At 38.4% G+C, this 23,043-nt stretch overlaps 1 protein-coding gene across 3 annotated transcripts in view; it reads left to right on the top strand.

Annotated features, from left to right (window-relative positions):
• Nucleotides 1–18,225, top strand: part of LOC149159287 (uncharacterized) — a 205,800-nt gene extending 187,575 nt beyond the window's left edge. For 2 of the 3 annotated variants that reach the window (XM_089436447.1, XM_089436446.1), the window contains one exon: nt 17,849–18,225. In XM_089436447.1, coding sequence (XP_089292573.1) covers nt 17,849–17,914 — 66 coding nt within the window. In that variant the 3' untranslated portion in view covers nt 17,915–18,225. The remainder of the gene's footprint in view (nt 1–17,848) is intronic. The other variant, XM_089436448.1, reaches the window with a different exon arrangement.
• The last annotated feature ends 4,818 nt before the right edge of the window (nt 18,226–23,043 follow it).

Raw genomic sequence — 23,043 nt, 5'->3', positions numbered from 1 at the left:
CCAAAGAGTACATAGCAGAGAGGCAACCTGAGCATCAGTAGAGGCAGTGCAGAGACCTATGCAGCCTAGGAGGGGCTCACGCAGAGCTGACCCAGTGCAAAGGAGCTCTTGCAGTGGTAGTGCAGAGTATTCATAAATAGTCCGAGATTTTGTTGGAGAAGTGAGCTTTTGAGCCGGGAGGCTTGAACAGTAGTCCTCATCTAGCAAATCGATCCAGTAGAAGGGGTGACGCAATCTTCTAGAGGCAAGACGTTGGCCCACGTAGTGATTGCATAGGGATTTCGCAGTGATTGCCAGAGGGTGTCAGATCACTCATTGGATCAGTTGTGACTTGAGGAGCAAGGTAAACCCTCGAATGTATTTCTTGTTGCCGTGATTTCCCTATAAGGCTAGCCGGTGTTAGAGGCAACCTATTGTACTCAGAGTCTAATTGCTTAATAATACAAACCCTCTATCTGCTGCACCATTTTTCCTGCATTGGGTTTTTTCGGGGACATGTCCAAATATAACGGTGTCCCTTGTGTGTTTGTCTCATCTATTGTTTCAGTTATGATCTGTATGTCAATGTAGTCTGCAGTAGTGTTTTTAATCACCGTTTATAAATTAAATAACTTGTTGAATGAAATAAAAAGTAGGAGATGTTAAACCAGTAACTGCAGTAGGATTTCTGTTTGTAAAGATTCAGAAATTTTCACATGGTATCAGAGCATTGCATATCATAGGATACTGAAGCCATCTACCGGGAGATCTAGCAAATCTGCTGTAGAGAGGCAGTTGTCCCCAATGACAACATTATTCCAAAGCCAGAGACGCAGAGGGAGAGTGACGCAGTGTAGAAGAGGTGACATAGAGGCTTACGCAGTGCCTACGTCAGCATTCTGGGCCAGGTGAGGGTGATGTAGTAGCTGGGAGGAGCCCACGCAGTAACTGCGTCAGCTATCTAGGCCAACGTAGAAGCAAAGAGGGGCAGATCAAGCTCATGCAAAGCCACGCCATCTTTTTGGACCAGGAAGAAGTGATGCAGTGGCCAGGAGGAGCTGATCTAGCTCACACAATGACTGCACAGAGCCTCTAGAGCTCAGATTCTTCAATTGTTGGGGTAGAGGGAGCAGTGCAGATCAGATCTGAGGTGTTGGTGGGACGATGTTGTTGTTGTTGCAAAATAGTGTCTGAGGAGACAAAACCGAGGTAGAGGGAGTCACTGCCTTAACAAATTTCTTGCCAAAGAAATCTAGGTCCGGGTTGCTCAAAAACAGCAAAGGAGGATTGGAGAGGAGTGATTCGACATTGTTTGGCAGAAGGATTTCTGTGAAGGAAATCATGACTCAGAGGGAGTTTAGAGGGAACTTGTTCCTTAGAGGATTTCTAGTGCCAAAGAAATCCCGAACCGATTTTTGTTGGGCAGCAACAAAAGAGGGAGAAGAGAGCCTGTTCAACACTCATTAGAGCAGAGATGGCAATTAATGGACTAAGGGATCAGGACAGATTGGATGGGGCATCCAACTTTGTCATCTAGAAGGCCAAGATCCGAGCAATCTTGGACAAGAATCGCATCAAGGATTATGCCTTGAAGGTGGTTGTTGTTCCGGTCGATGTTGATCCTCTCAAGAAATACGAGGAGGCTCAAGCAAAGGCGAAGTGCATGATCTTGGACAGAGTCAAGGATCATGTGATCCCACATATTGCTGAAAAGGACACAGCAAGGGAAATGTGGGAGGCCTTGACTACCTTGTATGAGGGAACTTCCGTTCAATGGAAGATGTTGCTTGAGAATCAACTAAGACAGTACCAGATGTAGAAGGGAGAAGAAATCGATCCCTTCCTTCTCAAATTACAAGGGATTCGAGACCAGCTGACTTCCGTGGGGTCTACACCAGATCCTGAGTTCATGGTCAGGACTGCCCTAAATGTAGTCACTGAAGACTAGGAAACCTTTGTCCAGAGCATCTTGGGCAGGGCTTCTCTCCCCAGTTGGGAAGAGATGTGGGCAGCTCTTTGATAGGAAGAGATCAAACGGTTAACCAAGGCGGGTAGTGGCAAAGGAATCAGGGTCAAGAAAGAGGAAGAGGAGGATGAAACTCTCGCATCAGCGGGACAACAAGGGCAGTAGAAGAGGAAAAAGAAAGACATCCAAAGTCAGATGCTTCAGATCTGGGGAATTGGGACATTTCGCCACTCAGTGCCCTTAGAAAAGGGGCAAGGAAGAGAAGTCTGGCTCAAAGGTTGCTCCAGCGAAAGCTCACAAGGAGGACAATGATGAGGATTGCACCATGAGTGCTCATGCACCTCTAGAGAAGAGGTGGGGTGATATTGAGCTGTAGTCGGGAGGACTACACCGGGGCAAGATCCTTGAGGTGCCCAAACTCTTGGATCACATACGGATATGAGAGCCATTAATGATAGTAGCGGAATGACGGGATTCAGTTGGTGTGAAGGATGATGGAGCGACAATGGCCGAGCTAGAGTGCCAAAGTCTGAAGCAACACAGTAGAGTGTTGAGCAATGCGGGAAGCACAAAGCAGATACAACAGCAGCACAGTAGCATCAGAGGGTCAACATAGATTAGCAGCAAAGGTAGCTTCAGCATCACAGGGTATCCAGTCTGACCAACATGTCAACTTTTGGGTGACTTTTTCAATTGCTTACTTCTCAGCAACTAAGTTCCAGTGCAATAGTTAGCAGTGGCAGTGCTATGGGCAGCATGATGCAGCATATTGAGAGGGAGTTGTCGTACAGATGCAGCAGTGGTAGTGGCAGTGTCATGGGCAACAATACAAGTTGCAACTGTGTAGTGGATGAAGGGCAGCAAGTCAAGCATCAACAACATAGAGGATCAATGCCATGGATCAGTGTGATACTTCTATTGAGAGGTATTACTAGAGCACATTCCTCGCTAAGAGGGAGTGTTGGTTTTGGGTAGTATCAGATGTGCTCTAGCTCTGAAATTCCACCTGGATTGAGTTTTATTAAAATAATTAATATTTTTACTGGGGTTCCTAAGTCTAAACTTAGGAAAATTAAAATATTAATGGGTATTAATTAAAATATGGGTGAGAAGCTTCTAAGTGACGAGGATCAAGTCTAATTTAATCTTAGCCGTTGATCAGGGACTTAATCTCGGTTGTTGATTCATCAACAAGAAAAGTATAAGAGAAGGCTTGTGGGTTAGTTGGAGATACACCAAGTTGATCAGTCAGTTCGATTTTTCTGGGGCATGGTTTGTTGATAAAATCGAACAAGTAATCTGAGTTACAGTGAGAGGGGCAGAAGAAGAGATTTGGATCAGAGAGGAAGTTCCTAGCCAAAGAATACATAGCAAAGAGGCAGCCTGAGCATCAGTAGAGGCAGCGCAGAGGCCTGTGCAACCCAGGAGGGGCTCACGCAAAGCTGACGCGGTCCAGAGGGGCTCTTGCAGTGACACTGTAGAGTATTCTTCAATAGTCTGAGATTTTGCTGGAGACGCTAGGTTCTGAGTTGGGAGGGCTGAACAACATTCTTCATCCAGCAAAAGGGGTGACGTAGTCTTCTAGAGGAAAGACGCTCATAGTGTTTTCCAAAGCGTGTCAGATCATTCATTGGATCAGTTGTGACTTGAGGAGCGAGGTAAACCCTCAAATGTATTTCTTGTTGTCAAGATTTCTCTGTAAGGTTAGCCGGTGTGAGAGGCAACCTGTTGTACTCAAATTATGCCTGCTTAATAATACAAACCCTCTATCTGTTGCACTGGTTTCCCCGCATTGGGTTTTTCTGGGGACGTGTTGTCCAAAAATAACGGTGTCCCTTGTGTGTTTGTCTCATCTATTGTTTCAGTTTATGATCTGTATGTCAGTGTAGTTTGTAGTAGTGTTTTTCATCACTGTTTATAAATTAAATAACTTGTTGAATGAAATAACAAGTAGGAGATGTTTAACTAGTAACTGTAGTAGGATTTTTGTTTGTAAAGATTTAGAATTTTTCACATAAACTCCTGGGGCAATATTTAGAGCTTTAGTACATAATGATATTAACCCTAATGAGCTATGACATAGGAGATATGCACATCTTTATTATAAAGCCTTGCCAGCTTTGAAGTAGATTGTTTCAGGTGTACTAGATTTGCAAAGGTGTGTGTAAGGGATGTGCTCTTGGAAATAATGTTAAGGAACCCTTTCCAAGTAGGGAACATAGGTCCAAAGAAATTCAAGATCTATTCCACTCTGATGTGTGTGGTCCCATGCCAATGAAATATCTTGGAGGCCCTCTATATTATGTATCCTTTATCAATGACTTCTCCCGCAAGACGATCTATTTGATGAAGTCAAAAGATTAAGTTTTCATAATGTTCCAAGAATTCAAAGTTGAAGTGGAGAACCAGACAAGGAAGAGAATGAAGATCCTAAGATCAGATAATGGAAGAGAATACACCTCCAATAAACTCATTACCTTCTATAATTGTTGATGCTCATTGTTCTAAGGTTTGTAACTAAGCCCTAGTAGAAGTTTGATATTCTAGGATATGGTGTCATTGCTTCAAGTGTGATGATAAAGTCTAGGGTTTACAAAAGGTTGGTCATATTTTTGAAACCTTAGATTGTGTTGTGATTCGTTTTGATTATCATCTAAGGCTTAGTGTCTCATGAATGGAATCTAGGGCTTGCATTAAATCCTAGTAGGAGTCTAACATATGAATTCTAAAAGTTGTTAGATGCATTCTAAGTGTACTTGTTTGAATTGATTCTAGGGTTTGCAATATATTATAGTAGAGTATGTCATTTCTCTGGAAGAAATATTGAAGCCCTAGATATAATGAAGATTGTTATGTCTTGATGATGAAATCTAGGGTTTATGACAAAACTCTAGCAAGTAGTTGAAGTATAAAAGTATGTGTCTCTTGTTGATTGTGAAGCTAACTAAGTTTTGGTATTTGATGTCTAAAGTCTAATGTTTCCATTATTTTTAATATAGTTTAGTTCATGCTTCTATATATGTATTTGGTTTTACTTTCTATCTAAGTTGTGCTGGTACATGATCTTCAAGATGCTGAAGATATTCGTAAGCAAAGTTGATTTGATAAATATGATGAAGTTATATAAATGACAATGATCAAGAAGGATGGAATCCATGAAATATTCTCCAATGAAATAGAAAGAAGTTGATCTCCCTCAATTAAGGAGCCTGGATAAAAGATAGGGTATATCTCCCAAGTTGAGAGGGAGGGCATATTATAGTCATAATGGATGGATACCTTGAAGAAGAAATTGGAGAATGAATATTGAGGTGTCGTTGAAAGAAGGAAAGAAGGATTTGGTTGTTGCAAGTGAAGTAGGAAAGGAAGCTAAATGATTGAGGAAACCTTTCTCAAGATTTGTATGGGGAGCCTAGAAGTCCTACCGTGATGAATTGTGAGGCAACATCAAGAAGTCAGAATACCCCGAAGGTTTATGCGTACTCATGAGTATTTGAAAGGTTGTTACTGATTGGGGTTGTGATTGTTTAGGTAAATTTCTCAAAGTTTTTGAAAATCATGCTTGAGGTTAGAGAGATTTGATGTGTTGAGGCATTGTGTGTGTAAAATGCTTGGGAGGACATCTCGTCGACATATGTATTATGTCTAGATCCCGAAGAGGGAAGGTGGCGTTAGTCATGGAGCTTTGACCTTGGATACGCACCTAGATCCCTGGATTGATGGTTAACAAGTAAGCTTGATGGAACCTAGACTGGCTGAAAGCTTTAGTCCATCTTAGTCCCACCTAGATAGATTGCCCTGGTTAGGAATCTAGTCCGTGGGACTGAGTGTGCCTAAACTCTTTGTAGATCATGTGTTTTGAGATATTCCATGTACCTATATAGATATATGTAAGTATGAATACCTCCCTAGTTAAGAGGGAGTGTTGAAGAATGTAACTAGGTTCGGTCTTCATAATTGTACTTGAGTCATAATGAAATATATTTATCAAAAGAAAGCAAAAGAAATTTTATTATTAATTAAATTGACTTGTTAAAGCATGGGTTTCATGCTTGGGTCAATTGTCATAGGTCAAGCCTCCATTGTAGGCTTTTAGGATTTTTATGTAGGTCAAAGTCAAATTTATTTTGTCAAAACAGTCCATCATGTCACCTTGCAAGGTCGGCCTCGAAACAAATACTCTACAAGTCGGCTTCTCAAACAAACATAGGTCGTCTTATTTTATAGTGGGAGACAACTATAAATAGGAGGGTAATGTTCACTCAACAAAACAAAGATACATGTTTGAAAATTTCAGAGAAGTCATAAGTTCGGAGCATCTCAGTAATGAGTTCAGTGATCACAAAGAAAGGAAATTCGGATAGAAGGAATATACGACTACAAGCCGAGATAACCAAGCTACCACAGGATCGAAGTCTGGGTTACTACCATAGGACCGAAATTTTGGGCTACCTCAAAACCAAAATTTGACACTACCACCACAACACTGAAGACTGGATTAGAAAGACTGAAGAATTGAGCTATCATTACAGGACTGAGGAACTAGAATAGTATTACAGGACCGAGAAATGTGTTTGCTATAATATGTATGCCGCCATTACAAGATCAAATCATATTATGTTATCATATGAATGATGCCACCACAGGGTCAAAGCACATCTGGAATACCTCAGATCAAAGTATGATTAGGACCTCAGAACCAAAGCATGAAGAAGACTGTTACATAGCCTGCTACAAGAACAAAGTATGATTGGACTACCACATAACTGAAGTATGACATGACAAGGTTGACTTGATGGATGGAAGTAGTCTTTGGTCTAGGTTATGAGGGTCTTGGTCATCTCAGTTTTGTTTTGAATCTATTGAAGGAAGAATTCTTGACTGGGTTTTCCCCTACATAGGGGTTTTTCCGTAGCCGCATGCCTACATCTCATGTCCTCCTCTGTTTATTGTTTGGAATTAGTCTTGATGATAAGAATAAGATAAATTGAAAGAAGAAAATAATAATGAAACATCACAAGATAATGTCATAATAAGAGAAATCAATTAATTGTCACCCTACTAGATTTCTCAACATATTAGATAGGGCCCACTTGTTGTGTCCACTTTATGCAATCACAGCCAGTATTCCCTCTCCCTTGCTTTGTTTCCTTTCAAACCTTTGTTCTAACCTATTGGAGCTACAACCTTCGCTAGCGACCTGTTATTCAACTCAAGTTAGCTACTGGCTTGTGGTCGCAATTCACGTTTATGGTCACTAACAACTACCCTCCTTGATGCAACCTGCCTTTTTAATAAAATTTGCGACCAGACTATCCTATTTACCCTCAAGTTGTAGGTGGCAATAACCGTCCGCAGTGATCTATGGAGTTAATATGTGACCTGCTATATGTAATTGAAATGTGACCTATCCTATTTCTCAAATGTGCGGCCTGCCCTACCAACACAAAGTGCGACCTGTCCTGCTAATTAAAACTATGACTTGCACTCAAGAGACCCTTTTTCTGCCAGGGCTAATCACCCAAACCCTAGAAACTTGAAACCTTGTATTGGTATTCATATTATCTCAACAAATTGATGATTATCGTTGTTTGTGCTAACGTTTATGTCGTTCCTCAACATCTTTGAAATGTCAGGTACCATCGACATTGACTATCTTAGTATCTGATCTTCCTCCAGAGAGATTGTCTCATTGATGATCAGAGGTTCTGGCAGAAGTTCTGGTAGAGTTGAAAGAACCATAGAAGGGGTCGTGGATAGTCCTCCAGAACTGCCCATCTATGGTGACATTACCTATAATATTGAAAAGGAAACAAAAATCACTTGGGGAGAAATTTATTCAGAGTTTTCAAATAAGGATATTCCACGGTGTCAGGAAGATTTTCAAGTATATATCAATGTCAAGAAATCTTGGTTTCACAAAGTGGAAGCACGCCCACCAGTCTTTCCATGTGCCGACGCAATAGACTGGATCTTGCAGCGCAAGGATGAAGATCATTGGGAAATCAAAGGGCATAATGGAGAGCTTATAATTTCCTTCACCACTGTCGGTATTGAAAGTTACTATAAGCTGCCTGAATGTGAAGAAGCCTTCAACACCAGATGGTTATCCTCCTTCAATGAACCCACCAAGGACATATTGAAATCATGGTGGCAAGAGCCAACTAAATTCAAGATCAAGGCAGATGGAGTCTATAAAACAAAATATCTTAAGAAAGTGTACCAACTAATGGCTGCCATGATGAATAGACTTTATTGGAAGGTGAACATTGACACCTTTCTAGGAACGTGGGTCCCTTGATGCACACAGTCGCCACAAAAGGAATGATTTTCAATTGGTCGAGCATTCTTGCAGCTTCTCTCAATTCAAATGTCCAGGCAGCCAAGAACCCAACAGAAGGAAAACAATCAAACTTTTATATGGCTTCCTACCTCTTAAATGCAATCTGCATGAAGTGTGACTTTGAAGGCTTAGGTTTGAGATGGACCCTGGAAGAGTAGGAAACTGTGCATATAGTGTTCAAGATATTTTGGAACATAGGTTACTGGGGCATGTACGAAAGGATTGCAAAATCTTTCATTTCTCCTTTCTATAGCATACTCTTCAAAGAAGAACCTCTACGCATGTCGGAAAGGGCCAAGAACTCCGGTCATGATATCGCAAATTGGTTCCCAATTGGAGAGGAAACTTATATCATGTATTTTGGTGCCTAAAAACCTCCTCATGCTCTTCCCTCACTGGTAACTAATAAAGTGGTTTTACAGGAGGTGGCCTACAGTTGACTATCAAGTTGTCTAAGACCTTAGTCAAAGGTAAGAAGTGATTGTGGCTTGTCTTTCCTTTGATCATTGGAACATATACCATCCAGAATTTCAAGGAAGCAGAAGTAGAAGATGAAGATCTGAATCATTTCCATTTCATTGAGTTGAGGTTCAGTAAATATGACCCAAGGGGTATTGCATTAGCACATTGAAAATCAATTGGATTCAATTGGGCCTATGCTCACTTTGCTGATGAATAAGAAGAAAAGATCAAAAACGTTTATAATGCTTCCAGGACGGTAGGATTAACTGTGCAATAAGAAAAGGAAGCAGAACAATCAGATAATGATATGCAAGAAAGTGTGAGTCTTGAAGCAAGGAAAGCCATTCTCAAGAGAAATAAGGGGCAGGAAACCATTGAAAAGAAAAAGAAACAAAACGTTGGTCACGCATAAAAAGACCAAAGGAAGAAGTAAGAAGAGGTTGAGCAAAAACAAGAAGAAGAGGAAAACCTGAGGAAGCAGGAAGAGGCGAAGAATAGAAAAGAAGCCTTAAAGAAGAAGAAAGAAAAAGTAGCAAAGAGGAAGAAAGAGGAGGAAATGAAGAAGAAGATGGAGGAGAAAGAACTCAATAGGAAAACAGAGGAAGAAGAAGCTAGGAGAGAAGAAGAACAAAGATAGAAAGAAGAAAAGGAAAGGAAAAGAAAGGAAGAAAAGGAAGCCAAGCAACTATAGAAATCTTTAGCCAAACAACTTAAGTAGGATCTACTTAGAGAGTAGGATAACAAAGAAGCAAGTGATCATCAGTCAAAGGGTTCGAAGATGCAGTTGGAGTTGCCTACTTTGAAAATTCCACCATCCACTCCCATCACCGATGGCACTTACTGATGTAGGAATTGAGCATTCTAGAGGAGGAAGAGGAAGAAGTATTAGACTTGTCTCTAGGCTCACCTTCGATCAAGTCCAACGTAAAATCATTCAAGAAAGGCTTAGGTGTTGTGATCCAGATGGTATTCTGAGGAAATCTCAGATAACTGAAGGCATTATTGCTTCGAACATTTGAGGCAAACCAAAGACGGGTAAAACAGCGGTAGTTTCCTATGTTTCAGGGCAATGGAGAGGATACGACATTAAAGGCCAACAAGCAGCTACAAACACCTACCACAGCCAAACTAAAAGAGACTACTTGTCAGGGAATAAATCCTGATTGTAATAAATGCTACATTCAGCATGATGTAGAATTAGAATCCTAATTGTTTTAGGATTCTAGAGCTGTCAATTAGTAGTCAGTTGCATTTATTAGTTAGTTAAAGGGTTAATAGGTGTCATTAGAAGTAGTTTTCGAGTTCCCTTAATGTTTAAGGAGGAATCTCGATCAGTTAGAATAAGAGCTCTATATATAGCTGAAACAGCAATGTAATCAAGGTTGGAAATGTTATGGAAAGGCTGGTATTTGGCCTATGTAAGACTCATTTTCAGTAATACATGCTTGACTTTACTTCTCAGGATTCATGAAGGATTTTTTATGTTCAGAATATGTGATATTGTCTTTTTCTTAATTCTTACAGTGGTATGGATGTATAATCACTCAGAATTCACTGAATGTGCTTTGACTTCCTGTATACATTTATAAACTGTGTGGTCCCATATGAGTTTATGTTCTGAATGTTTAAATGCTGAATGCCCTGACTTCCATGTAAGGTTGAGTTTATTGTTATATTGAGGTGTTGTTGACTCCATAAGCCCAATGGATAGTTGTTTAATGTGTTTACACCATTCATATTTTCCATAGTTGTTCTATAAGAGTTAGCCATCTTATCTTTAATCAAAATCATTAATCCATCAAGAGAGAGCCCTCTCAGGTTGAGGAGGCTAAGCCTCAGCCTAAAGTCGGTTTGAAATAGTTACTTAGAGTCAACCTGACTAGCAGCCTATCAGGATCTGATTTTGAGATAACAGGTGTTATGCTAAAAACCCAAAAAATCCTATATCAGTGGTTATGGAAGAAACAAAAAATGTCATCAGCGCCATGATGAACCCTGAGATGATAGCATTTGCTGGAACTTCTTTTGTAACAACGGCGAAGTTGAATGTAAATCAGTTAAACAAGGAAAATGCATATTTGAAGGCAAATTTTGCCTCCTATAAGAAAAAGGTTCTTCAATTATAGAGTGGGAAGCAAGATTTTCTTGCCGCCTACTCCCAAATTAAGGACTTACAGGCATCTAATCTGCATGGAATAGAGATACTAGAAGAGGCAATGGACTTGCTTTATAACAAGATGATGATCTTACATCAAGTCATGGCTTCATTCCCAAGCATGCACAAAGAGTCGAAAGAAAGAGGAATCAAGATGAAAATAGCTACTACAGCAGTTGAACACATGCATGAATGGTCTAACAAGTATCCTAATGTACCCAAGGAACTTCCAAGGAAAAACTGGATAGCAATAGAAAATGACAAGGTTGTTGTCTGTGTCAAGATGCAGTCATACGAAAAATTGGCCAAGGATCTAGACAAGGTAATAACATCATACAAGCACTTGCATGGCAAGCTGGAATCTCTTGTCGAGTTGCACAAGATTCCTTCCATTGGCGCATTGGGTGAAACAAGAAAGGAAGAGAAAGTCAAACAAGATATTCAGGCATTCTTGGATCCCATCAAACAAACTTCTACAAGAGATGACTTGGAAGTTACGAAGGAGGTAATTGCTCAGTATGTGGTTGAGCCTGTAAGGCTATACACAAAGCTTATGACTCTATCAAATCAGGTACAGGCCAAGAAGCCCACCTTGATACTAGATGCTCTAGAATGCCTCTAGATGTATGGAGACGAGTTGCAGGCTGCAGCACAAGATCCTGACTCTTTCACGAGAATAAAAGCTATGGAAAGCATACCTGGTTCAAGATTTACAAATGAATGTGTCAAACCTCTCCCTTACTAGATTAGTTGACTAGAAATGCTTTATTTATTTAATATTTGATGTAATTTGTATTTTGTTAATAGTAGATTAGAATGTAGAGCAGAGAGATTCATATGGAATGTCAAAGGTCATAGGGAAACTAAAGAGACATGAGGGTAGATGAAGGGTCACGAAAGGTGAAAGGTCACCTTACCTTCTATAAATAAACCCTCATGGCTAGATGTAAAGGACTTTTAGTTTTGGATTGAACTGGTGCATATTGTTTGAGAGCTAATAGACCTTTTGTGAATTCAAGTGGTGACTTTACACTTCCACTGATGGATTTCATGGACATTTCATGTGACGATGCTATGGATATTTCAACTTAATGTTTGAAGCTCTTTGAGCCTGTGTGTGCAATTTGTTCATGTGTCATCAATCATTGTGAGATTTCTCCTGCGGTGATTGGATGGTATATGTTGTGCTTACTTTATGCTTATGTCAATGAACTGCTTTATTGATTTGAGCATATATCATGTGTAGGATTGTATGCTTTCTTTTGCTTTCATGATGTTATTGATTATGAACTTGTTTATGGTCAATGAACTAATGTTTTCCGCATACGTGAGTTTTATTTGAAGTTTTGCTAACACTGCTTCTCTTGAGATTCATGTCATAATATTTATTCGTTATTATATTCATGGCATTTCACGTGTTAAAATTTCCATAAGTCGTTTAACTTGTGTTTGTTGAAAGTTTTATTTATTCTCTAATGTTTGTTGTTTATTTCATCCAAAGCGAACCCATAACAACATGGTGGCAACTGGGCCCACATACCAGATGGGACTCCCATACCAAACAATGTAGAATCTAATTGGGATTCTACACCGGGGAGATCCCCTTGTTGTTGGCGATACAATCTAGCCCATCAACACATCTATAAAGGTTTCAATTAAGTAGTGGTCCTTTCCTCTATTCAAAGGTTCTATCCTTCACGTACAAGAAGATTTGATCTTCTGTTTCGACAAGACTTAAATATTTCTTAGTCGCTGGAGCAAGTGTTGCTTCATATGTTGTTCTAGTAGAATATTTGTCTTCTTGCCTTTCTCATTAGATATCAAACTACCTTGAGTGGATTTTGATGCCTGGAAAGGGAAGAATCTAGCTTGGTAATTAGTTAGGTTCTCTGCATGGATAGCGACATATTTATGTTTCGATCCATGTACACAGGACATGGAAGTTCCTAGGAATTAGAATCAATGTATAAATTCATGTCATGAATTCTTTAATGGTAACCCACAACTTGGAATCTAAAGGACCTAGGATATGTCACTAGGTGTTGTGTTACTATTATAGATCTCAATATAAAAAGCTACTTGTTGAACACAAATATTGAATTCAAACTTTTGATAAAGTTTTATGCAAAGTGCATATTATGAACATTCTTTTGAAACCATAGTGGAAACTACAATTCATATGTAATACAATATTATTCCAAGGTACTATATCTAAATGACATCTTTCCTAGTGTCGACTAATGCTAAGAATTGTCCTTGTGTGTGACAAGCCATTTGAACAGCTTTGTCACTTGACCATTTTGTTGGAATATGTAACTCCTATCTGTCTTAGGTATGATCATATTTATGGTTATTATGTTATGTGGTCATGATTAGGTATATTTGTTTTTTTACATAGAGAGTTTGTTCCTAGTTTCTAGGAAGTGGTTAGATATAGTTGGTTTGAGATATACTCTCCAACTTGTTAGCTTCCTATATTACTGTGTGGTTGAGATATTCTCTCAAATGGGTGATTGTGTTTCCAACATAATTTTATTAATATTGAGACAAAGCTTATTGTATTTATATGTGCTAACATTATTTTGTGTAATGTAGAGTTCTCAAGACAATTTTGGTCTGCAATAATGGCTACTTTCCCATGGTATCAAAGTAGAATTGGGCTTGACTCCCTCACGATAAGGCCTAGGAAAATGGTGAAAGTAGATTACTTATGATTTTGTTATGATTAGTTTGTAGAGTTATGATTTATTTATCCATCATTTTATGATATTTTCATAGAGCTGAAATATGTTTGCTAGTAGAGGTAGACTATGGGCATGTGAGCTAGGTGTGCAAGCTCATGGTTGGAAAGCAACATGGTGATATCAATCTAGGTCCCTCGCAAGGTGATCAACAATTTATGTGATGAGAACATTATGGGGCAAGGTGGTTTTGACGTGGTAACTAAAGGGAATTGCAGAACGGCACCAAGATTACCATGAAGTAGATGGAGGATGCAAAGGGGAGTAGTAGGCCATTGTTACTCAAGTGATATGTGTTGCGCAAGTGATTGGAATCAAGGAGGAGCTCGAGAAGAATATTTGAATGCATAATTTTGGGTCAAGAGGTCATTTGATCATGCTATATTTGTAGAGATAGACATGTAAATTGATCACATCCTCTTCTCTAGGTTACACAACACATCTTGGATCAATGACATGGTGAACTATGTTGGTTTGATATTGCACATTGGGGTGGTGCATAGTGGGCTTGGTGATTCCATTGAGTCAAATGAGAACCTTGGTGATGTCTCGGTAGATCTGCTCTCTACTTATGGAGTTTGATTCTGTGGCGTGATATGCCTTCATTGCGTTAACCATATTTGGTTAATTACTTAATATTATCAACCATCAACTAGAAACTTTTGTGTTTGGTCAATCTAATAAATGAACATGTTATTACCACAAGGTAGAAGAATCACATTGTTGAAGTGGATTCTATAAAAGAAGGGGACAATATGTAGGAGAAAGGTTGAGGAGTTGTTCATTGAGATGGAAAATGGAGAGTCATTCATTTGAAGAGACAAGACATGGATGGGTGAAGAATTTGCCTTCCCACAGTGATATACTACACAATTGAGGTTTCCTTTGTCTTTCGCAACATAGAGGTAGATCTGGTGGTTGTCATCGCCCAAGTCATAAAGAGAATTAGAATTTGGCCAAATTGTGTGGTGGAGGATGCAAAAGAAATTTTTCGTGGCTCAATGATAGCGCGATGGAATCAAGATTCCTGATGTGTTGTACGTCAAATAGATAAAGGAGGTGGATTCAAACATTGCTATGTCAAAGCCCTAGGCAACAAAGATTGCAAGGACAATAGCAATGGTCAATAAGGAGTACAAAGAGATGAAAAATAGAAAGAATGCAACACATATTGGCTTTCTTGTTGTCACAAATAGATAGTAACATGGTTTCCATGGTCTACAACTCATGGTTTTGAATTGAAGAGGACGGAAAGCAACAATTTTTTCATTATGTGTTGACCCACGGTATACTCATTAGGAGGTTCCCAATGATCATGATTAATCACTAGCGCTTTCCATTATAGATCCTAACAAGGAATAAATTATTTTTTGAATTGTGTGTGTTTATTGAAAGTAATTGTTGCTATGTGCTTGTAGTAGTGTGTTTGTCTGTCACATTGATATGATGCCCATGACGTGAACAATTGTAAAGGAAGAAGATGATTTTCTTGCCATTTGTGATTATCTCTTGCTGGTAATTTATAATGCTGCAATGTCTTGTGATGTAGACATCATTCATTAGTCTACATAGTAAAAAAGTGTGTTGTAGTTGGAAGGGAGTTCTAGCTACGTGTTTTTCTCCATCGGCTGTTTTTCAAATGTTGCACTATAAGTCCACTTTGGCATGTGCATAGAAGATGTTTGATTGAGATGGATACATCCCGTATCTAGATTATTTTCCTAGATAACTGGCAAGTACAACAAATGGCACCCATTTATCTTGGTAGATGGAAATATGTCTATAGGATGGTTAGTTGCATTATGTTAGGTCCTAGAGTAGAACATGTTCCCAATTGATTTGAGGTATTAGTGGTATGATTCGTTTCTAGATAGTAAAAGACAACAAATCTTCAGGTGTAGGGAGAAGTATGGACACTTTCTTGTTTTTGAGATGGATCATGGAGGTGAGTTGCACTATTGTCGATTGAGAAAACAAGATTAATTGTAGAATGAATTTTTGAAGAGGAATGTTGAGATTGTAGCAGGGAGGAAAAAGAGGTCCTCAATGTAGCAAAGAGTTCGTTGGAGTTTGGTTCAAGAGAAGTAGGTGATAGTTCCTTTGGGAGCATTATGGCAATAGAGAATATTGGTTATTGTAGCAGTGGAGATTGGATGGTAGTGGACAAATAAAGGTAAAATATAGAGTGTGTTGAATAAAATAGGCTCATGACCATATTGTAATGTGAGTTACACGTTGTAGTTGTAGCTAGTCTATGATATTATGTTTTAATTCATGTATTGGTCGACTCCTTGAAAAGTTTGAGTTTGTACCTTGTATCTCCATGAAATGGAGTGTATCTACTTGATCATGTAACATGTAAAGGACATATTGTTTTAAGACCTAGATAAGCATGCATACCCCTTTTTTCATGTCTTAGATGACTTGGATAACTTATCTATTTTAGTGTAGTACCCTCTATTAGGGAGTTCTTTAACACTTGGAGAACTGGGCCATGTGTTGGTTGGATGCTGTATGAGAAGACCATATTTTTGGTTGTAGTCCCTATTATAGAGTTCTTTAACACTTGGAGGCGATCATATTGGTTGTAGACTCTAGGAGGTGAAGTTTTACATTTAGGGGGAGTTTGTCAAGGAGTTCAATGAACCATGCACACAAAAGGACATCCTACTAGATCGGCGGTTGCAGCGGCTAGGTACCCATGCATTCGGGTGGATGGTTGTTCCTTTATATGGATGTCAACAGTTTGGCGATGTCTGCATGACCACAATATAAGATGATCGTACCATTATGGACTAGATATGGACTTTGCTAATGAGGAAGTTCTTCAAGTCATAATGAATAATTTGATGTAGAGAAGAAGACATTGAAGACCTCAATGGATGAAGATTAAGATATGTAACTTGTCTTAGGTGTGATCATATTTATGGTTATTATGATTATTGGTCATGATTAGGTAGAGTTTGTTCTCTATGTAGAGAGTTTGTTCTTAAATTCTAGAAGGGATGAAGAATTTGATGTAGAGAAGAAGACATTGAAGACCTCAATGGATGAAGATTAAGATATGTAACTCCTTGTCTTAGGTGTGATCATATTTATGGTTATTATGATTATTGGTCATGATTAGGTAGATTTGGTTCTCTATGTAGAGAGTTTGTTCTTAAATTCTAGAAGGGGTTAGATCTAGTTGGTTTGAAATATATTCTCCAACTAGTTAACTTCCTATACCAGTTTGTGGTTGAGATATTCTCTCAACTGAGTGATTGTGAGTCCAAGATAGTTTGTTTATCTTGAGAAATATTTATTGTATTTATATGTGTAACATTATTTGAGTAATGTAGAGCGCTCAACACAATTTTTTTGTGCAATAATGTCCACTTTCCAATTTTAACACACTCGTCAAATTTCAGCTTCTTTTGAAGTTAATGAACACTATAAAAATATAGACAAAGGACTCCAAAGTTTGAGTTCTTACATCAATTACTAGTAGTTTGAAATCTTTGTTAGTATACTGATACAAATCTAATTTGACATCTTCGTAGACACTCTTTCAAGTTTTATGTGGTAAATTCCAAGGTACACAACTTAGATTACCATGTGAAATGTTAGAACACAAACACAAAGGATTACCGGTGCAGATTGATAATTCTAAAAGTAGTGGGAATAAAGGAAGGTGGCCAGTTTAGAAATTTTTATCTAAAGTTTGAGCCTCAAGAAGTATATGTTTCTGTAGGTTTGCTAATTGGCCCCTTAGATGCATCTAATATGACTCTAGTTTCTTATGTGAGTATAATCAATAGTTAAGTCTTTGTGCAGCAACCGTGCTACGTCTCATTGGTTTAAAGGTTGACCATGTCTATGTGCCACTCTTTTACTATTGGGTTTGTTTGTCCAAAGTTCAAACACAGATTTTTACTTAAGTGTGCAAAGCCAATTGTGAAAAATGATGAGGATATACAATCTTATGTTTGATTCAGCTTTCCTATATTGAATATATATGTACTAAGATAAGAAGAGGTCTTGGATAATCATTGAATGTGTTGTACTAGTAGTTGCAAGCTTTGGTCTATATAGAATTATGGATTTGCATTCTTTAGCCTCTGGTACTTTGCCCATGTTAATTATGTTTCAAATAGTTTCAAGTCTGTGTTTATCCAAAATGTTTAACCTTTATTTTTTATGTTTGCCCACTTTGCTGATAGGCAGTAAGCATTTTCATTGATTTGGATGAAACTGGAGGTCGAGCAAATGAATGGATTTATAGGTGAAACCAGAAATAAACCAGAAATGAGTATCCTCCCTATTATTTTTGCCTATAGAAATTATTCTACTAATAATCATTCGTAGCTGTAGTCCAGTTCTTGTATAAATGAACTCTTTCTAACTTGTGAGTTCTATTGAGAATGCGTTGTAAATTTTGCATGAAAGATAATCAAGTGGGTATAAATGAACTCTTCTAACTTGTAATTTATACTGAGAATGCGTTGTAAATTTTGCATGAAAGATAAACAAATGAGTATACATGATCTCTTCTGACTTGTAATTTATAAATTTCCATGAAAGGTGAACAATTGTCTTATTGTCTTGTGGATAAGCAGCTCATTGGTTTTTGTGATATACAAATTCAGCAACATCGTGAATAATTTCATTTGTTTTAATTCTGAAAGTAAGTGAAATGAAAACAAGTTGGTGTTATAGATCAAAACCCTTTTCTAACCACTAAAGCCAAGACTATTGAATATAAGGTTTTAAAAAAATTTAAAGATTCAATTATCTTAATTTTGTGTATGGCCACCTATGATTATCTTCTAACATTTTATTTTAAACGCATTCTACAACTTGAAACAATACTTTGATTCTACCGCTGATAATTATAAATATAGACAAAATGGAAGTTCATAATATAGATTCTAGAACGAAAATCCATCTGTAGAATAAGTTATCAGTTTTTCTCACCATTTTTTTAGAACTTCGTAGCAATATATTAAGTTAATTAAAGTTTTAAAATTTGAAAATGCTTAAGTAGCACTTTTAGTTATGCACTTCATTGCCATATAAAAAGCCACCATTTATTTTCACATAGCTTTTGATTTACACATTTGTCCTAGATTCAATATTATCTTTGATTAGTCTAAAATAAGTTACCATGGTACCTGCTATGAGATCACATATGGTCGTTGTATTTACCCTATGGAGTTATATTTTATTCTATTAATGTTTTCAATTTTTTTACACGTGTGAGCTCTAGAGGCAAAGTTAGAAAGTACAGAACTAACACTTTAAAAGTGTAAAGGTTGTTGTGTCTATTAGTTTTATGTTGCTCCAAGCATGTTTTCCAAGAACTACAAGTTTCTATCATAACCCATTTTCAAGTATTTTCTATTTTAATCACTTATGTTTGTAGATTGGAATCGATTGGTTGATTAGTGATTACTTATCAGTGATTTTTTTGCATTTAAATAATGAGTTGAGTGCTTTCCTCATGGGACTTGTTAGAGTAGCACCCTTGTTTTTGGGTTTTTCTTTGACCTTTCAGCACGGTTTAGAGAGGCCATTGGTACATTTCAAGGAGGGACACTTTTCTTTGATCCCCTTGGACCACACATATGACTTATGGTTGCACTTCATCATTTTGAGGAGAGTGCTCTTGTATTGAGGATTTTGAAAGTGGTTTTGTAACCACACATTGTATTTGGTCAGATTTGAGCTAACATATTGTACTGATCTATTGTGTTAATAAAAAAAATTATATATGTAAGAAGGAAGCCTCCTCATTTTCATTGTTGGAGCATATTGAGAGATTTTCCTACTAATTTCTATTGTGCTTCTATTATTTTTTTCTAAATGTTGTTTTAGAATATTGCAAGTCTTCTTGGTATTCTTTAAGTGTGCTAGAGGAAGGAGTTGCTACAAGGTCAAAGAAGGGAACCTTGCTCCACTTGGGAGGGTAACCAAGGTATCAAATTCTTGCCTAATTCCCTATGATCATTTTCATTTGTTTTATTTGCATTGAATGGGGATGCATTAGGGCTATTCCTTATTGCATTTGTCAAGCATTGAGTTCATTGTGTTAGTACTTTCGAGAGTTTTCTTAGAGGACCATTACCCACCAAAAGTGGGTGACCCCATAGGAGAATTTTTTTTCCCATCTTTGCGCATTTAGTAAACCAGCAGCCCTACATTGCTCAGTACATGATGATATACCATATTCCTCCACCATTTGCACTGGTTAGACACCTCTCACCATTTGACATTTCTCTTAAGGGGAGGTGAGTCATCATTTAGCAAGTACTCTAACAATTTTGCAATCATGTGAATTTACGTAATGTTTTGGGAATTCTAACATGGATTAAGGGGTGATTTAGATGATTGATCAATCTTGACTATAAACATGTTCTCTCACTTTACCAGGGAGTTTAGTTTTTGACCCTAGTCCAGTGGGACCTCCTATGAGGCCTTAGGGTTATAGGAGGGGCACTACTTAGGAGACTTGGAATGATGTAGACTATCTATCAATTATCCTTACTTACTACTTTAAACATTCCCCAGATTCCATTTCCATTCTTTGGGCTTGTGATTATTGGTTCATTGGGATTGGCACCATCACGTCCTCATCCTTGAGTTTTGTCTAGAAATCTTTCCTTGGAGGTTGATGCAGTGAAAAGAAAGAAAAAAGCATAAAATGGCCACAATAAAAGAAAAATAAAGGTAAATGCAAAAGATGGTTGGGACATTATTTTGTGTGTGGGTTAAAGCTTAGCATGAGCTCTGCCTCCCTCATTAGTCATCACCTAGTTCCTGAGCATGTGATGCTCCATCACATAATAAAGGAACACTTGCATGTCCCAACCTTGAAGAGCAAGAAACCAACTCATCATTAAGGGGTAAATAAATGTTAGATCATTAAAATAAGGCTTGGACACCTAAGTTATGCTCCCTATAAAAGCATAATTTAAAAATAAGTAAAATTCTCACTAGAGGGGTTGAAAAAGTAGGTTGAGGAAAGGGGTAACTCATGCCTCCAGGATTTCTCCCTCCTTACATCTATACACTGAGGATGACAGACCTTCATCGGTTGGTCCCATGGCCAAGGAACGTTTCCTTAAAGTCCTTCACCTCCAGTGTCATTAGTATCACAAGCACCTATGGATTGAAGGGTTAACGTAGGACATGTCACCTCCCCTTAGGGGCTAGAAACACCTAATAGGGTTGACCATTTAGCCATCCCTAACACAGCTAGGCAAAACTCTTATGGGATTGGGTCCAGTTAGATATTTGAATTCCATCTCAATTTGAAGTGTTATTATTCCCTTAACAATTTAGTATGGTTCACTATGATGCATCAATGGTCATTGTCCATAATGATTGGTGGCTTTCACTTGATATTGAGATGATTTTTCCATGTGCTTCTTCACACAACAGCAGAGACTTTTGGTATGTCTCTACTACACATCATGCCCAGGGCGTTTTACATTTCCAAAGAGTAGTGATGACCTTGCAGATGCAACATTTCCCCTCCAAAGTAGAGCATTGGGAACTTTGATGATTAACACCTAAGAGCACCGTCAGGTGTTGAAATGTTGAGCTCCTCTTGCTTGGTGTTAGAATTTCTTAATGTTGTACCCAGTGGACCCAACATGCCCCTAAACTAGCCTTGATACTGTTTGATGGGCATGACTCAATTCAAAGTCCAAATGATGATGGTCATCCCAAAGATGACAAGGGAGGTGTAACACTCCCTCCCACCCCCTTTGACTTTTCTAGGTTGATGGGAGGTGTTATTTTTAACTAACCCAACCTCCAAGGTCTCATTATGGAAATGGGGTTACAAAAATTTCCTTCCTTCCCATAGTTAGTGGAATTAAATTTGAATAATACCATTGCATCTAGCTCATCAAGAGCTTTTCGGCAGTATAATCCTTCCCTCAATCTGACTCTTGGATTGAATGTTATTCCCCTTTAAATATTTACCATTTAACTCTTGCCACATTAGCAAGAGGCTACCATGTGGCACCCACGTGACACCTACGTGGCCTTTCCATGTCAACTGCGACACCTCCATGGTGTCTATACGACTTTATCAGTGCTTTTGTGGTGCTTGCCACATCAACTTTACTCGCGGACCCCCCTGGGCCTGACCAATTCATATAAATCTACAACTCCCTTTTTATCCGACCATAAGGGATATCCCGACATGCACACAATTTTCACTTGGAAAACCTCTCGGACCCCCGAATCCACAAATATATCTAGATCACCACTACTCCACAACACATGCTTGGATTTGTCCCACATGCGGTCGTGGATGCATCTGACCGTAGCCCACATTCGGGGCTTCATTCCTTTGCGCCTTGCTCTCAACCTCGAATGCCTCAGATTCCCAAACACACCCACCACTTTGCGAAGTGACCTGAATTCACATTAATAGATCACCAACGACCCCACCCCAAACACTTAAATAGAGTATGGCTTGGTTGCATATGGATTCACACCCACAAAGACCCAAATGAGTCCCACCCCAGATGTCGCCACTTAACTTGCTTCTCCACAATTTATCCAGATGATATCCAAATCTGGTGCACTCAAAAAGTGCACAAGAGTAAATGGCTCAGATGTCCGAACTCCTAGATTCATCTTCTAACCCTAAAAAGTGTATCTGGGTCAAATACAATATTTGTTGAAGACTTGTCTGGTCCCAAATACAAGTCTGACGCTTTGCAATACTTAGACTTAGAACTCTGAGGAATTCAGGGGCTTTGCCTTGGCCTTCCTTGAAGTGTAATGTTTCTCAAAACACTATTGTTTGCAAGAATTAAGCTTTCATTCCAACACTAACCTTCTGGGAGTTAATCCTAACCATAATACATCATTACAACTATCAACGTGCCCACTAACCAGCATAGTAACAAGCCAAATCATGGTTACACTACTATGTGGTTCAAACACAACAACCAACATTTCCCACCCCATCTGATCATTTCCCATTTCTATCAAAACTACTAACATATCATACATTGCAACATAAAGACAAACAACAACCTTAATTAGTCAAGAATACATGGCCATAACAAACAATGGAATTCACACATTATGGCAGTTAACTAAACACATCCAACATTCACACAAGACCATGTAAATAGATTGCAACTCAGGAACATATCAAATACAGGTGCTACAAGTCCTTTCAAACCATGAGAGTAATTATAACAATATTTCATTACAAACAACCAGGAATATCACATCCCTCCATCAACATACATTCATTATTCTCACACATAATAACATCATTTGTTATTCACAATACAACATAAGTAAATACACTTATCTGTATAGCTTAAATCACTGGCAACTGAGGGAGGGACTTCAACTCTCAGCCCAATTGTAGGCCAAATGCATT

This window comes from Pinus tabuliformis, chromosome 5_2 (genome assembly GCF_031772625.1).
Source record: "Pinus tabuliformis cultivar Carrire ecotype Pingquan chromosome 5_2, CPIR1, whole genome shotgun sequence".
Lineage (NCBI taxonomy): Eukaryota > Viridiplantae > Streptophyta > Pinopsida > Pinales > Pinaceae > Pinus > Pinus tabuliformis.
This window is presented reverse-complemented; position numbering and strand designations above follow the sequence as displayed.